The sequence below is a fragment of the Phoca vitulina genome, unplaced genomic scaffold, assembly GCF_004348235.1.
Source record: "Phoca vitulina isolate PV1807 unplaced genomic scaffold, GSC_HSeal_1.0 scaffold41, whole genome shotgun sequence".
NCBI lineage: Eukaryota > Metazoa > Chordata > Mammalia > Carnivora > Phocidae > Phoca > Phoca vitulina.
Window position 1 is genome coordinate 5,213,558 of NW_022589744.1, and position 16,660 is coordinate 5,230,217.

Genomic DNA, 16,660 nt, shown 5'->3' on the forward strand with positions numbered 1-16,660 from the left:
CGGGTGGCTTAGTCGGTTAAGCGTCAGCCTTCAGCTCAAGTCGCGATCTCAGGGTCCTGGGATCAAGCCCCGCATCCGGCTCCCTGCTCCGCGGGAGGCCTGCTTCTCCCTTTCCCTCTCCCCCTGCTTGTGCTCGCTCTCTCTCTCTCTCTCTCTGACAAATAAATAAAATCTTTAAAAAATAATAATAATAAAGCAGCATGTGGAGGACTTGACACAGGGAAGTTTCTTCCACCGGGAGGCAATATCCAGAACCTCTCCAGGTGTTCTGGAGCAGCTGGGACTCTGCCTAGCATCCTGGCCACCCCCCAACCCCCGGGGGCAAATCGCAACCCCCCCCCCCCAAGATGGAGAAAGTGCTCAGTCACCTTGTGGGAATGCTCCGAGCAAATGGAGAAACTAACGTGAAAGAATAAAGGAACCCATTCCAAGCTTGGCAAACCTTCACTTTCCAGAGGCTGTTTCAAAGGAGCAGGATGAAACATCAGGAGCAGAAAACAATGTCTACTGAGACAGCTTGGCAACGCAGACCTATTTATTAGCAAAGCTTCCCGTGTAGCCACTGGGCGTGCTCCTCCAGCGCCTCTTCTCCTCTTTCTCCCCTCCTTTCCCCCAAACAATCTTTTCCGTGTGCACATCTGCTTGACACCGTGGAGAAGAAAATGTCAAAACTCAGAACCTCTTTCTGGATTTGTTTTAGTATTGGTGGTCTCTTCTGGTTATGAGCTCAGGCCAACTCTTAAAAAGCCAAACTCCAAGATGATGAATGGCAACATGCCAACAGCCCGGCCGTTTGTAGCTCCATTTACAATAAATAGGAAAAGCACTTGAAAGTAAATCAGATTAGGAAGTTTTACACTATTAGCTCTGTTTTAAATTTAACATTTAAATGATGTGTTATCATTCATTTTATTAACAAATACGTTTCCCCAACACTTCTCTGGATAGGATTTCTTAGAGAAACCTCCCTTTTTCTCTTGTGGCTTCAAAATTTCCACCTTGACGTCTCAGTCCCTGCTCTGCTAAGGGGAGAGCAAGTAGGAAGGGGGGGCCTGGAGGGATGTGGAGTCGGCCTTTTCCTCTTTTCTTTCTCCTCTCAGGCTTTGTGAAAGTCAGTTCTCCCTTAGGTGAACCGACCCCATTGGGATGCCCATGGAAACGCCTGCCACCATAAAAGACTTGGTGGATAGCCCAGTTCCAAGGGTCAAGGCGATCCCTAAGCAGGGGCAGAAGGAAGGGTGTTTCAGTGGAATTTCAGGCTGAAGCCCTGGGGTGGCTCTTTTAGGAAAACATCCCCAATCATGTTTATTAGTTCCGCATTGGAAGTCAGGGACTTGAGGATCTCAGGCCCCCCTCTTAGCCAGCCCTACCCTGGGTTCTCCCCATCAGGAGGAGGAAAAGAGGATGGATGGGGAGTCAGAACCCTCCAGAGGTTTCAGCTCAGCTCCAGCAAGGGCGGAGTGATCTTGGGAAAAATCTCTTCACCTCTTCCTAGCTTAAGTTCCCCATCTTAAAAGGCAGATTGGATCAGATAACACTTTAAGAGTCCCCTGGCTAGAAAATTTGGATGTTTCATTTTGGGTACAGGAGAGGACTATTTTTGAGAGATTACAGAAAGGCACAGCACCCCCCCTTTCCCTCCCAGCTTGCTCCTCCCTGCAGGGAAGATGGCAGGGTGGCTCACCTCTGCAGGACCTCTGTGGTAGCCTCCAGGCCCCCACCCCCAGGAGTGGGTCTCCCAACTGGAGGGCATCTTCGCTTCGGAATGGGTAAACAGACTATTGAGGGAACAGCTTGGAGGGCCTCCTGTATCTCAAGCGTCTTGCTGGACATTTACCTGATTGCTTATCCCCACAACAGGATTCTGAGGGTTGTTTCCCCACTCTACGGGTGAACACATAGTGACTCAGAAGGGCTAGGTGACCTGCAGTCTTAGGAAAGGTTACCTGTGTCCCTCTCCACCTCCCTCCTTAAACAAAGGTACATTGTCTAAGGTGGCACTTTTCCAAAGAAATAAAAGACAAAATCACTGAATCTTAGAAAACCATGTCCTGGGTCTGAGCTCCTCTGAATTCACAGCTGGTATGACTTCCACGCCAGAGGGGTTTGAGGCGGGGGGCTGACCAAAGTTTGGAGATCTGGCCAGATGCTTCTCAGGGAGTCCCTAGTCCCCGTTTTCTGGGATTCTAGGATTTCAATCTGATACGTAATTCCCAGAGAAAAGAATTATCTTCTCTGCTTTATTAAACTTGTCTGCACTTAGGCAAAGTAGGCTGTTTATCCTCTGTAAGGTTTTTCTTTAAAGGAGGGGGGAAGAGTGAGCATGTGCAGAAATCCATCACCTTGCTTTCCAGTTTCCAGGCAACCGTGCAGGATTACAAGTCACATGATATCACTGCTGCCAGGGAGAAGGGAAAAATGGAAAACTGTGCTATCTTGAGAAAGGGGCTGGGTATAAGCAAAGGACTTTGGATTCTCTTCCAGAAACACTATCAACAAGTAGTCAAAGACCTGGAGGCTTGAGAGGGCTCCCGGCTTCTCCGCACTTGGCCCAGCCTCCTGCTGGATGGGAAATGGACCGCCAGATCTGAAGTCAAGGGGGAAGGGGAAAGAGCAGGGGTGAGATGGAGGGGGAGCCGTTGGCCCAAGGTGACCAAACACCTGTTCTGGAAATCAGGCTCTCAGAGAGGTCATTAATGAGACAATCCAAACCAAACCAGGCCTTGTGTCTCTGTGTCCCCATCTCCCTTCCCTCCTTCCTGCTGCTGCAGCCCTGGGATAATGAGGGAGCAGGAGAGCCTTTGGTTTAAGCCGAGCCTGTGATGATTAGGGCTGGCTGGGGGGCAGTGAAGGGTCAGTGGGGACAGCTGGGAGGGGAGGAAAACCACCCATGAAGACCAAGTTTCCACTTCCTTTTTTAAAGCCTCCTCTTTCTGATCATTGTTTATTTTGATTTTGGATGTTTTGATTTTTCTATCTCCCCTCCCCCACATTGTGTGTGTGTGTGTGTGTGTGTGTGTGTGTGTGTGTGTGTGTACGTGCACGCACATGGATGCCGCTGTTGTTTATATTGTAGACACTTCTTTGGCAATTTATTCCCCTCAGTATACACTTCTGTTCCTGTAATAACACCCTCTGTGGCCTAAAGACTCCCTGGAACCACAGGGACAGCTTGGCTCCTGGCTCTCGTGGGGTCGCAGAAGGGGGTGGGTGTGTCCTTGGCCATGGGTTCCACATACCAGCATTCCGGAAGGCCAGGCGCTTAGATGGAGCCGACCTGAAGTGGACTGGCTTCCAGTTTCCTCACACCCAGCAGTTGTCCCAAGGCAAAGATGAGTCATCCTGCCACACTCTTGCACCGGCCCTCCCGATTTGCCCGGAGGTGGCCATATTTCATAGCCTGGACTGTGGGTTTGCAGCCAGCCCGGCTGCCTGGGCAGGTGAGCCCAGAGGGGCAGAACGTGGACACAGACAGGCAGGTATTGGGAAGTGAGATGCCACCCACCTCGCCATTCAGGAGCTCCAAAAAATCTGGCAGCCCCGGCTGCAAAGGACTCTAACCCCTTGTCACAGCCCCATAGACTGGGGGGAGGAAGAGCACAGTCCCTGATGCTTGCCCTTTTCCAGCAGATCACGGGTGTTGCACCTTCCTTCTCTTTTCCTACGGAAACCTAAATAGACACATTTCTTGCATGTTTCAAAGTTCTGAAGGCCTAATGACAGGTTAGGGGCACCTCTGCATTGAAAAGCGTTGTCATCCATTAAGTTCAACAAGCAAGTAAATAAAGAAAAAGTGAGTAGAGCTGGATACCCCAAGCCGAGCCCATCACCTTCAGTGCTGGGCTCCTCTTTTCACTTACTGAAACAATCTGACACCTTTAAGTTTCTCAGGAGGAGGAAAAGTTAATAGCTTATCAAATGAGGGACCATCCTATAGCAAGAGCTAGTCTAGGTTTGTGGCATATTTTCTTGTTCCGTTAAGTGAGAAGAGAAGGTTGTGCCTCATAAACATTACTGGCGGCATGTGGGGAGGTGACATTCAAAGGAGACAGTGGGTGAAGAGTTTTCAATACATTAAAACTGCGGATCAAGGAGAAAAAAGACATTCCGTGTCTGTTTAATATGGAACATATGGGAGGATGGGGGATGCCTGCCATAGCGTGTCGAGAATGCAGTTGTTACAGAAAGATGTTCTTCTCTATGTGCGCAAAAAGGGTTCTGGTGACCAGGTTGAGAATTTGTAGTTAAATCTTCAGGGAACTGAGGCCTGCTTCGTAACGAGGTGTCGGAGCCCATCTGCAGCCCTCAGGCCTGTGCTGGCGGATTCACACCCCCATCTTCACACATCCACAAACGCGCCGTGGTTCTAACCCACACTTAGCTACACGCGCGCAAGGGCACACACATGCTTCTGTGTGCAGGCCCGCGTGGGCCCTATGACACTTGGCCAGTGGATCCCAGGACCGGAACTCCCTTTACAAGATCCTCGCGGCCCAAATTCCCAGGGAAACTTGAATAGAGGTGGAAAAGTGTTTGATGATAGAAAAAAAAAAATCTGCTTGCTTGCAGTTCTTGCGACTGCCAGAATGCTACAATAAACTGTTGCTTTCCAGGGCTGGGGCGGGCGAGGGCAGGCAGGGGGAGGCGGCCAGAGCAAAGAGGCCGGAGAACTTGAAAGACGGAGTTGGAACTCCGGCTGAGAGCGCCCCCAGGGCGGCGGGGGCCTGGCAGGGGGCGGAGGAGGACCCGGGAAGAATTGACGCGGGAGCCGAGCGTGCGGCGGAGGCGGGCCGGGCCGGGCCGGGCCGGGCCGGGCCGGGCGGGCGCGGGGCGCTGGCCCTTTAAGGCGGGCGGCGCGGGCCGGCCGAGCGCGGCTGTGATTGGCGCGGCGGGATCACTGGCTCCCCAAGCCCGGCCCGGGGGAGTCGGCTGGAGCCGGCTGCGCTTTGATAAGGTCCTGGCAACTCAGTAACAACCCGAGAGCCGGGAAATAAAAATAACCCCTCACTGCAATGGACTTCGGGGCCGCCCGGCGTCCGAGGCGCCCGTCTCCCCCGCCGAAAGCCCTGCTGTAAAAGGTGGGGGTGGAGGGGCGGCCCCGGCGGAGCCGCTTCAAAGAAAGCCCCCCTCGGACCGGGGGCGAGGTCGCGCCGAGCGGCGTCGCGGGCGCCGGGGGCGGGAGGGGGCCCGGTCGGGCCGAGCCCCGGCCAGGAGGGGCGGTGTGAGCCGGGCGGCCCTGGGGAGGGGCGGCAGGGGCACCGGGGGCGGCCCGGGGCGCGGCCGGCGCGTACCTCCCTTTCAGGACCGTGCGCTCGGCTCGCGCCTTTGAAGTGCACAGTTAAATCCACAGCGCAGTTTTTGTTGGAAGCGCCCGGAGGACATTTGGTGCGCGGAGTGACTGCTGGAAACAGGACCTGTGTTGAAAGCCGGGCCGGGCGGGGGCCGGAGGGGCCGGGGGCGGCCGCGGCGGGGGCGGAGGCCCACTCGGGTCTTTTGCATAAAAGGGGCGGCGGAGCGCGCCGCTTCACCCTCCCTCCCGGTGGATCTCGCTCTAATCCCGGGATTGCTGTTTCCCCGCACCCCCCTCCCCTGCCGCGCGACTCCCGATGTTCCCCGACGCCGGGAGCGGCCCGGGGGGGCCCGGGGCTGCCGCTGCGAGCCGATCCGGGGGCCAGGGCCGGGGCCCTGCCCGGGGCGCCTGCGAGGTCTCGCCGCGGAGCGCGCGCGCGGATCAATGGTGAGTGCCGAGGCCGCGGCGGCCGGGCGGCCCGCGCGCTTTGATGTGCCGGCGGCCCTTTGAAGTTGGCAGGCCGGCTATTTCGGGGCGCTCTCCCGGCGGGCGCGGAGGGGAGCGGCGGGCCCGGCGCTCGGCGCTCCGGGGGGCTTGGCCGGGCAGCCCCGCGCGCCCTGCGCCAGGGGCCCCCTCCCCAGCGGGGTGGCGGGGCCCCCGGCGGAGAGACTTCTGCAAGTGGCGGCTGCGGCGGGGGCGGGGAGGGGGCAGATTCCCCCCCCCCGGGGGTCGCGTCGCTGCCGTTGTTATGGATGTGAGTCGGGGTGTGAGTGTGCGCGGGAGTGCCTTTGGAAGGTGGGATGAAAGGGTGGCGGCGCCCCCCGCTTGCCCTCCCCCCGCCTCCTCCCACCCACCCCCCCGCCTCTCCCTCCGCCCCCTCCTCCCCTCCCGCCTCTCTGCCCCCCTCCCCTCCTCCCCTCCCGGCCGCCGGTCCGCGCTTAGGGGCCCCGAGCGCTGGCCCAGGCTCAGTCTGCGCGCAGGAGCGGCCCGAGCCCGGGGCGCCCGCGTCCCCCGCGTCCCTCCTCCCCGCCCGGGCCCCGCGCCCCCGGCCACCCCGGCCCCTTTTGCGGAGAGGCAGAGACTCCGCGCGTCGCCATTTCTGGACTAGGCTGCTGCTTTCCGTGCCTTTTCTGCGAGCGGCGGCGCCGGGGACCGACCCGCGCCCGGGCTCGGGGTGCCGCGAGCGCCTCCCGGGGCTCTGGCCCCGCGCTCGGCACCCGCTCGCCGGGGCTCTGGACGCGTTCGGTTGGATTTGGGCCGGGGGGGGGGCGGGCCGGTGGGGCTCGGCGGAGATGAGAGCCCGGCCTCGGGCCGCCTTCGTCTTCCAGGTAACGGGGCCGCCCCACCTTCCCTCCGCCCGGGCAGCGCGGCGCTACCGGCGGCCCCGCCACTCCGCCGGCCGAGTCTCCGAGCCCCGCGGCCCGAGAGGCCCCTCGTTCGGGGTCGCGCCCCATCCATCCTCCCACCCCCCGGCCCGCCCCTGCCCTCCTTAGTTTGATCCTTCCCGTGCTAGGGAAAGCGGCTTGTTTATTGGTTAGATAAGACTTTTTTCTTTTGGAAAAAAGACAGGATTGAGGTCAGTAGAGTTTGGGATTCTTGGCAGAGGCAGTGGTAGCTTGAGACGGTTTCTGATCCGGTTTTGTAGGGTTTGTGACTCCGGGAGGTGAGCTGGGGGCGGGAGTGGGGGCGAAGGGGGCGGCGGGTCCCGAGGCTTCTCTGCTTCTCTCTCAAAGTTTGAAGATCAAAGTCTTGTCTGAGTGAGTTGATTTCTGGTTTTGGGGAGCGGGGAACGCAGAGGTGTAGACTGAGCCGGATTCTTGGCGGGAGGCGGGGGCGCAGCGAACATTTACATCTGGGTGGAGGGGGGCGTTTTCCAGCTGGGAGCCCATTCCGCCCCTTGCTGGGCGGGCTTCTTTCTCGGTCGAGGATCTTCAGAATTTTTAAGGAGTGGGAAGGGGGAGCGCCGAGGGAAGGGGTGGGTGGGGGGAATGGGAACCAGATGCCGGGGAAGGGCACGTTTGGAGCTCGAGTTATCTGTGCGGAGAGCCGAGTGGGGAAATTTACCGAAATTGGTTTCACCTGCACACAGCCCGGCGGCTCCGTGTGCGCGTCTTTGGAGTTGATGCTTTCGGGGGGAGGGGAGCAGAGGGGGGGGGAAGGGGGGGGAAGGGAGGGGAGCGGAGCCCGTGCGGAGCCAAGGCTGCCCTGCGTGCGCCCCGGCCGAGGGGGGTTTTGGAAGATTCAGTCTTACACCTTCCAAGCCCCTCCGCCCCCACCTCCCACCCTCCGCGCTCCCAGCCCACCTGCCCCGCCCCTCCCCCCCAATTGTGCAGGGAGCTCAGATTTCGCCTTTGAAAAAGCAGCGTCTGATACTTTAGATGAGCACCTCGCAGATAGCTGGGTTGCTTGATTTGAATTTGAGGAGTTGAAAAGCCTGTTTACTTTCTTGCTTTGATGTTGGGTAGATCTGGTTTTGATTAGATCAATACCCCTTTCTCTCTCCCTACCTCCCCCCTTCCTTTTCTTTCCAGAAAGGAGGCTCAGATGAGCCCCTGCTGACTTGAGAGAGCAAGAGAGACCACGCTGATTGCTGCGAGGAACTGCGGGAAGAGAACAAACTCCGGGCGGAGGACTCCCTCACCATGAGCAGTGCTGTGTTGGTGACGCGCCTCCCAGACCCCAGCAGCAGCTTCCACGAGGATGCCCCCCGGCCCCCGGTCCCGGGGGAAGAAGGAGAGACCCCGCCGTGCCAGCCCGGGGTAGGAAAGGGCCAGGTCACCAAACCCATGCCTGTGTCCTCCAACACCAGGCGGAACGAGGATGGGTTGGGGGAGCCCGAGGGGCGGGCGTCCCCGGATTCCCCTCTGACCAGGTGGACCAAGTCCTTGCACTCCTTGTTGGGCGATCAAGATGGTGCTTATCTCTTCCGCACTTTCCTGGAAAGGGACAAATGCGTGGATACCTTAGACTTCTGGTTTGCCTGCAATGGATTCAGGCAGATGAACCTGAAGGATACCAAAACTTTACGGGTAGCCAAAGCGATCTACAAAAGGTACATTGAGAACAACAGCATCGTCTCCAAGCAGCTGAAACCTGCCACCAAAACCTACATAAGAGACGGCATCAAGAAGCAGCAGATTGATTCCATCATGTTTGACCAGGCGCAGACTGAGATCCAGTCGGTGATGGAGGAAAATGCCTACCAGATGTTTTTGACTTCTGATATATACCTCGAATATGTGAGGAGTGGGGGAGAAAACACAGCTTTCATGAGTAACGGGGGACTGGGGAGCCTCAAGGTCGTGTGTGGCTATCTCCCCACCTTGAACGAGGAAGAGGAGTGGGCTTGTGCTGACTTCAAGTGCAAACTGTCACCCACTGTGGTTGGCTTGTCCAGCAAAACCCTGAGGGCTACAGCGAACGTGAGGTCCACTGAGGCTGTTGAAAATGGATACAGGTAAGACTTTGTCCGTCTGGGGAGGGGGCTGGGGGCTGGGGGACAGTGTGGACTTTGCAGATGTTTTGAGTTAAGTGGGGCAGATGGTGGGATGGTGAGGCTGCTGAGGCTGACAAAGGTCTGTTGAGAGCTAGGACTGCTGGCCATGTACCCTTTGATCTTAGCTTTTCGTTGTTTAAAGTGGGGAGAAGTGCTGCACACACAGCTAAGTCTAAACCTGCAGTCTTCCAGGACTAACTTCAAACTGGCAAGCAGTATTCATTAATGCGGGTTACTTATTATCCTGGACCAGTCTTAGAAGGCTGAGAAAGAGAGAGAGAGAGAGGACAGCAGCTTTTGATGCCTCTGAGTCACCGAATACACTAAGCACTGGTTTTGGAAGGGGGCATTCACCACTGATCAGTAGCGAGAGGAATGAATGTGGCTGGGGAGGCACAGGGAATATTGTGCGCACCCATTGGACGCGGGGGTAAGTGGGATCTTCTGAACTCTTCTGTTAAGATAAGAGCCAACAATTGGCTTCACAACTGAGGTTGTGGTTCTCTTTGTAGCATTAGGTATTTACCCGGCAAGAAACCCTCCTAACTAGGGAAGGTCCTGTGACTTTCCTGAATAAAGGACCCTTAGCTTTAGAGTCCACTGGTATATTCATCTAGGTTTTACATGCTTGCAGCCCGAGGGTCAGATTTCCGTTGACTGTTGTGTTGCTTAGTGCTGGTGGAGAAGAGTCTTGGACAGAGAGGACGGGGCCCTGGAGTACTTTCCCTTTTTTGAGGCTTCAGAGATCAACAGTCCTTTACAGAATGGCCAAGTCTTAAGATTCTTGACCTTGAACTTCAGACCTCCTGTTAGAATGAGTTTTTCTGTGACTCTCCCTCCCTCCCCTTCCAGATCCAACCTGAGCCTCTCCCGTCTAGATCCGTTGCTTGTGGCATGCGATGGGAGGGGTGGTGGGTACTTGATTGCTGTCGAATGCCTTCGCTTGCTATCCATCCTGTATTTCTTCGTGTGTTCGGCACCGGGGATGCAGTCTGGTGGCTGCCTCTGTGGAGACTGCCCTCCCCCTGGAGGGTCAGGCCTCCAGTGTCCCGCAGGGGCAAGAGGGGCAGGGCAGCGTGGCTGAGCCTAGAAGCCCTGATGTAGGGGTGGCCCAGAGAGTTGACTTTGTCCGCTGGGTGCGAAGAGCTCGTTCTCCAGCCACCAGAGGGCGCTCCTGCAGCCTCGCGCACCCTGGTTACCCACGCTCAGACATCTGGTCTACACCCAAGTGGAACTCGATTGGCTTTTGAAAGGAAGCAGAGGATCACGTGGAAGGAGTTGTTTCAGCGTCTTTAAGCTTCTGGCTCAAGATGCTGGGCCGGGCAGTCACCGGGCACCTGCTGCTTCTGCCCCATCACATTTGGTGAATGTGCTCGTCTCCTTGCTCTCCAGTTTGGCAGCCTAGCAGAGACCACTTAAGGCCTGTGGTAAGGCTGCCGCTCCAGGGGCTTTCCGACAGTGGAGCTTCTGTGTTTCCCAGGGTCAGGACCCAGAGTGCCCCCTTTGTGAACAGTGTCCCCTTTGTCAGCAGCACCGTCCTTGGTTTGTGTGTGGTTTGGGATGTCACCGAAGAGAAAGTGCTCCTAGGCAGGACCCTGCTGCGACCCCTCCCCCTTGTGGGTGGGCAGCAGAGAGCCCGCCTGGGTGTGCCCCTCCCCCTTCCAGAGGCCTCCACTGGGATAGTACCAGCATTAAACTTTCCCCGAGATGACTCTTGTGAAGGTTTTGAGATCCTGGGGGCAGGGGCCAGAGAGCCCTTGTGTTTCCAGTGCTTGCCTTCTTGGTTGTGGACTGTGGGCCTCGTTGATCTGTAGGTGACACCTTCTCATCCGCCCCTGGAGTCGCCATGCTCTATTTGTGTGCGCTTTTTCGCACTGTTGGATTGAAATGAAGTATTTTACCTGGCACTATGCGGAGCCCGCACGTCTTAACTGGGCATCGTCACAGGGAACTTACGACCTATCCAATTTCATCTGGACACGCAGGATCTTCAAGTGTACATAGGGTGTATTGGGAGGTGTCCCAGATTATTCCAAGGCCTGGGTTCCAGCCCTGTCTACCCATCACTACCTGGGTGGAAGTCTTTGTGGGCTCCACGTGTCCTTCTGTACGATGACTGGGCACCATTCCTCCTGCTCATGTCATAGGTTGCTCTTAGGATCAAAATAATGGACATGAAATCCCTGGGTAAAGGGAAATGATCTGAACACTTGTAAAGCATTAGAATTCGTATCCTTTAATCATGATAAGGAGTAGCTATGTGAAAAGGGCAGCCAGGTTAGGATCTCACTTTCGGAGAGTGCTTCTGGGCTTCTAGCCCGTACTCCCGTAAAGTTTTAGAGTGGTCCGCCCGCCTTCCCAGGCCTCCACTTTCTCTGGGTGTTAACTGAAGCCTGTCTTTTCAGCCAGCTCTTGGGATGTAGGGATCCCATCCAACTCGTTCAGGTCCGCCTCCCCTTCTACTACACTCACTCATCAGGCAAGGTACGTGGCAGATAGGATGGGCTTCAGAAGTTAGTAATGTGAATGAGCCCGAACACTCGAGTCCTGCCCAGGGGGGTCTGCCTGCCTTAGCTGTGGAGGGGCAGCCTTGGCAGCTGGGTGCCAGGAGCGCTGGCCCGTCTTCCAAGCCCTGTGTTTACCTTGGGCACTCAGAGGAGGCCTCCTTTTTAATGATTTGTTTGTGTCCTCGCTGATTTGGTGTCAGGTTTAATATAAATAGTTGGAACGGAAGAGCAGGAATTATCTTCGGAGGGAAGGGCTCTGGTTTGTGAGTGCTTGAGTGGGATGCCTGGGCTTTTGATGGGCTCTATAAATAACTTAGAGCCGGCGTGACCCGTCGGTAGAAGCACGTGTGAGAGCCCCAGCACGCAGACGCAGACACAGAGTGTCGAGGTGTGTGTGGAGGGGCTGCGGGATCAGGAGCTCAGCCCGCATGTATTTTGGGAAGGAGACCGTGTTGGGCTCACAGAGTGCTCCCTTGTGTCCTTCCCTGTCCGCCCTGGCCCTGGTGCCCTCCTGCGCCAGGCGGGTCTCCCCTGCCTCCCGCTGGATCCCCTCTCCTCTGGTCTCCCTTCAGAGAAGTCGGGCCTAGCAGATGGCCCTCTGCCGGCTCCAAGTGCTTCCTGTTCTCTGAAAGAACTCGCTGAGGAGGCCCGTTTTTGTGCGAAGCCCCTGGAATCAAGCTTGGCTTCAGTTATCGAAGAAAATGATGCCATAGGAAAGAGAATGCTGGGAGCAGTATCCTCAGGGTAGAGGCTGGGATCTCTGAGGAAGGCAGTTTGCTGAAACGCGCTCGTAAGAGTTGGCCTGTTTCTAATGGCTCAGCTGCCCAGGGCCACCTGAGTGCTGGGCCCCTCACTGAGCGCCGCCCCCATCTTGCCTTCGAAGATGCTTCTTGAGGAGAAGGTTGCCTTTTGGGGGGTGACTTTGGAGTACATTGTCAGAGGGCTTTTGGCAAGCCCTAAGCGCACAGCTTTAGAAACAAATACTTGTTAAGTTGCGCTGTTGGGAGAGGGGACCCAGAAGGAGGCCCCAAAGGTCAGGTCTGCTGTGCTCTGTGTAGGGCGGCTTGGCCCTGGTGTATGGGGAGGGGGCTGGGGCCATAGCACCGCACCAAGATAAGAGAGAAGAATAAGCTGGGAGAGGGGGGAAAGAAGAAGCCAGCCATCAGTTTCCCTTCCCTGAAGGTCGTCCCAGGAGCGTTTGCTACCTGACAGCTGAAAGCCCTTTGCACATGGACGTTGCAGACAGAGGTCTGTGGATGCCTGCCCAGTGCAGAATCACTACTGTAGGCCTTGACTGTCTGTAGGAGTTTAAAATCCTTGCAGCAACCGTGCGAGCACAACAGTCCCGAAGAAAATAATCAAAGCATCTGGGTACAATGACTGCAGCATGGTCGAGTTTCTTTCCTTTTTTTTTTTTTTTTTTAAGATACAAGAAAAGAGCTCTAATCCATTTTCTTAAAATCGTGTAGAGATTTTGACAACATTCCGGGTTCTTAAAAATTGAGTTTCTGTCTCTCTCCATGACCCTGCCTCCTTCCTCTGCTCCGTCCTCCCTCCTCTGTTATGATTGTAGGAAAATCCGAATACTTTATTGCGGTCAAGCGAGCTCAGGGCAGTATATTCCATTTTTAATGACTGGTCACACAGGGAGCCCTCTATTTTGGAAGCGAAGGAGGACAGGTTTATTTTGGGACCCATGTGTTTTGTGATCCACTCCAAGGAGTGCAAAGCTGTGAGCACACACGGGATTTGAGTTCCATGTCTTTCTGGTTGGGGAGGGAGGAGGGATTTCTACTGAGTCATTTGCTCCCCGAAGAGGTTGACTTCAGGACATTGGTCACTGAGTGACTACCACGGAGACAGCAGCCAGTGTCTGAATGCTCTTCAGGGCCATGTGGGCTCTTTTGATCTGGTACTGATGCCTCTTAGACCAAAACACTTTTCAGCCACCCATCAGATGGCCCCAGGTCTTTTAAGGAAGTTCCGCAAAGCCTAGAGCTTCTGCCACACTCCGCCAACTGGGGAGCCACTCGCAGAGAAGACACCCCAGGTCCTTGCCCTCATGGGGCTTCCAGTCTGGCTGCACGGGACGGGCATTCGAGGTGTAGACACCCCAACGCCGCGTGACGATAAGTCACGGTGAAAACCGCAGAAGAACGAAGAGCCCCCCGACAGCTCCGTTTTCCTCGGCAGCTGGTTTTTTGGAGGATTACTAGTAACTCCCCAAATTATGGTGCCCTTGAGTCTTCGGAGAATGGAAGAATTTCCTGCCGATGGCCATGTCGGAGCCGGGGGTTCTTTAGGTGGAGACCCCATGTCCGTGGAGGCGGTGCCTTGACCGTGGCCCCCTGCTGGCTGGGAGCTGAGCGGGCACCAGCGCTCGGCCTCCCCATGCCTGTCCCTGCCAAGGAGGGCTCAGGGCGCTCTCCTGCCACCGGGTTTCTGAAAGCTAGGAGGGGGCCCGGGACAAGTTTCCTCGCCCGCCCTGCTTTGAGGCAGCTACCCGGCCCAAGCACCCCAGAGAGCGGGGAACTTTGGACTGTTCTAAAGACTTGGGGGAGTCCATAACCTCATCCACTCCATGGGTCCCCTCGGACCGGCAGGCGGTGCTTTCTTCTGTCGGACTTAAAAGCCCATTTCCTCTCGTCCTGCCTTAGCGGCAACCCCAGCCACAGCCATCCTCTCTTCCCTTTTGACTTCCCTTATCAACGAGGGGACATTTTTACTCAGTCATCCCTCCTCCGTCTCCTCTCTCAAAAAAAGTCAGCTGCCATTCCTTTGCTCCCACGACTCCTCTCTCTCCAGCCTAGGTGTCTGGAAATCCCATATTGAGGACACGGGACCAGTGCTGAGGCCTCATGGAACAGCATACCTGGGAGGTGGGGAGACTTCCTGCCCTCTACACCGGGGACGGGGCCAGGGTCTCAAGGACAGTTCAAGGTCACTCTGTCCAAGGTATTCAACAGGTTCAAGTAGGATGTTCCTCATTTGCGCTTTCTGGTCGATTCTGTGCCCATGGGCCATTTCCAGCATCTGGCTTTACGTTCCACTCTAGCTCAGTAGGACAGAATCATGGTCCCTGCTGACGTTGAGCTCCTATGGGAGTCTGGATGTGGGTTCCCTGTGGCCACGTCTCCAGCCAGGTGCCTCTGGCAAGGCTTTTGGCCCCCACCTGGGGCTCTGCGCCTCCTGCCACTGTTGTGAGGCTGCAAGGTGACTGGGTAGTAGACGGCCCTTGAGCACCTACTGTGTGCTGAGGGTGCGGCCACGCCCAAAACAGAGAGCCCGCCGCGACTGAGTGTCCCGTCTATGGCAACTCTTGATTTTATTCACATGTCTAAACTGAGGAGGTTGGCTTAGGTTCGTTCTGGCTCTAAAACGTTCAGACTCTGGGTGTAACTTTCCTCGTTTGTGTTCTCTCTCTGGCTGGAGTGCAGGCCTTAGCGACAGGGCCCGACTCTTCCCCGGCTTTCCCATCCCAGCGGCCCCCGAGGAGGCCCTCACACCAGACTGTGGCCACGGCTCCTGCCCACACCCAACCCTCCTTCTATCCAATCCGGTGGCACAGCCTGGGTCCCACATGCTGCTAGAACGTTTTGAACCCTTTAGGCTGGTCTCTGTATTAGGAGGCAGAAAGAGTTTGGATGAGAGCCAAAGAAATCCATATCTTGCCATGACCCCCAGCATTGACCTGGGCGGGCTGCCATCCTCTGGGGCCACCCCGGGCGCTCTGGTGAGGTGCGCCCAGGACACCTCCTTCCCCAGGTGGCTGCAAGCTCGGGAGGATGTGATGTGTGTGAAGGCGCATCCCTCTTTGTGAGCCTGTGCCTTCCCAGTGACACCCCCCCCCCGTTATGGTGACCAGGCCACCGGTGCCAGGAGACCAGAGACTCAGGCGGGGCCAGTCCAGAGCCCAGCACCGTGCTACCCACAGAGGAGGTGAATAGGAGCTTGGCGATGGCATGTAGAGGCTGCTTTGACCTTTCATGAGTCCCTTTCATCTGCAACCCCCAGCGCCATCTTTAGAGACCCGTGCAATGGCCTGATGGAATGGGTTCTCTCTTCTGGGCCTTCCCCTTCACCCCAGTTGGTTTCTTTGCTGTTGGCTTAGACTGGCGGGCCCAGTGGAGTACGCCGGGGTCTTTGTCAACAGGGCCTCTTGCGACTTCGGGCTTGACGGGCCCCTTCCTGGAGCCTGCCAACCACAGTGGCCCCTTTCTCCTTCTCCCCCCACTTAACGTCCTTCACTAGTGACACAGGAGGAATGCAGCCCAGCAGGGGACAGACACACTGGTGGCTCTGGGAGGTGATCAGGAGGGCAGAATGGGGAGGCAGAGGCCACTGAAACAAAGGGCAGGAGACACTGGAGGAGGGGCCTGGGCCTTTCTTTGAAACAGCTGTGCTGCTCATTTGAATCCAGCTGGTCTTGATCTTAGCCTAGCCTGGTGTGGGGTGGGGGGGCAGGGCCCAGTGGAGGCCCAGCTCCAGGTGGGGTGCAAGTCCTGAACCTCATCTTGAGCTTTTCTGTCCCCTGCATCCAGTGTCCTGGGCCCAGGATGGAACTGAGAAGGAGATGCCAGGCCTTGGGTTGCTTGAAGCTTGGAACTATGCTAACAGACCCCAGATGGGGAGTTTGGATGCCTAAGACCTCTTGGGGCCCTAAAACCGTGTTCTTCTAGTGCAGGCTTGGATATGGTGGTGGGGAGGGAGAAGACCGTTCGCCTCTACGGACTTACTCTTCTCTTGGATTTGATAGCCTCCCCTCCTAAAACAGAGTCCTGTGCCTTCCTCTGTCTGAGTGTGTATTTAGCCCTTTGTAGGATCCCCTGGGCTGCTTATGGCTTCCTCTGTCCCCTGGCAGACCTGCCCTTGGCAGCAGGGGAACCCAGGCTGCTTTCTTCTCAGGGTGAGCTGGTGGCTCAGCCGCCCTTCCTTAGGTAGCCCCAGCCGTCTGCCCAGATGAGCGACTGGCCCCGGGCAGCAGATTGGCATTCGCACACAGTGGGATTGTGCCCTCACTTGTCTCCGGGTTGCCTGGTGCAAAGCCGTGATGCACTGCTGTTGTACTTTTCCTGCAGGTCCTTCAAGAGGAGCGATCCTGTTAATCCATACCACGTAGGTTCTGGCTATGTCTTTGCGCCAGCTACCAGCGCCAACGATAGCGAGATATCCAGCGACGCACTGACTGATGATTCCATGTCCATGACGGACAGTAGCGTGTAAGTATCCTGGTATCCCCATCATGTGTATGGCCAGCAGTGTGACCCACCAGGCCAGCTGGGCAGAGTCCTCAGCCCTCCTCCGCTGGCTTCACAAACCCCATCGGGTGGGTACGTACGTTTGCTTGGTGGGAGGGGAGTGTGCCAG

General features: G+C 56.7%; 2 protein-coding genes across 3 annotated transcripts in view; both read left to right on the forward strand.

Moving 5' to 3' along the window:
• CEP112 (centrosomal protein 112) overlaps nucleotides 1-7,906 on the forward strand; it is a 475,433-nt gene extending 467,527 nt beyond the window's left edge. The window contains exon 28 of the transcript XR_004302419.1: nucleotides 7,822-7,906. The gene's annotated coding sequence lies outside the window, so the exon portion shown is untranslated. The remainder of the gene's footprint in view (nucleotides 1-7,821) is intronic.
• AXIN2 (axin 2) overlaps nucleotides 4,928-16,660 on the forward strand; it is a 35,939-nt gene continuing 24,206 nt past the window's right edge. The window contains exons 1-3 of one of the 2 annotated variants that reach the window (XM_032429549.1): nucleotides 4,928-5,078; nucleotides 7,822-8,747; nucleotides 16,372-16,512. In XM_032429549.1, the coding sequence (XP_032285440.1) occupies nucleotides 7,933-8,747; nucleotides 16,372-16,512 (956 nt within the window). In that variant the 5' untranslated portion in view covers nucleotides 4,928-5,078; nucleotides 7,822-7,932. Of the gene's footprint in view, nucleotides 5,079-7,821; nucleotides 8,748-16,371; nucleotides 16,513-16,660 lie in introns of those variants that run through there. The other variant, XM_032429550.1, reaches the window with a different exon arrangement.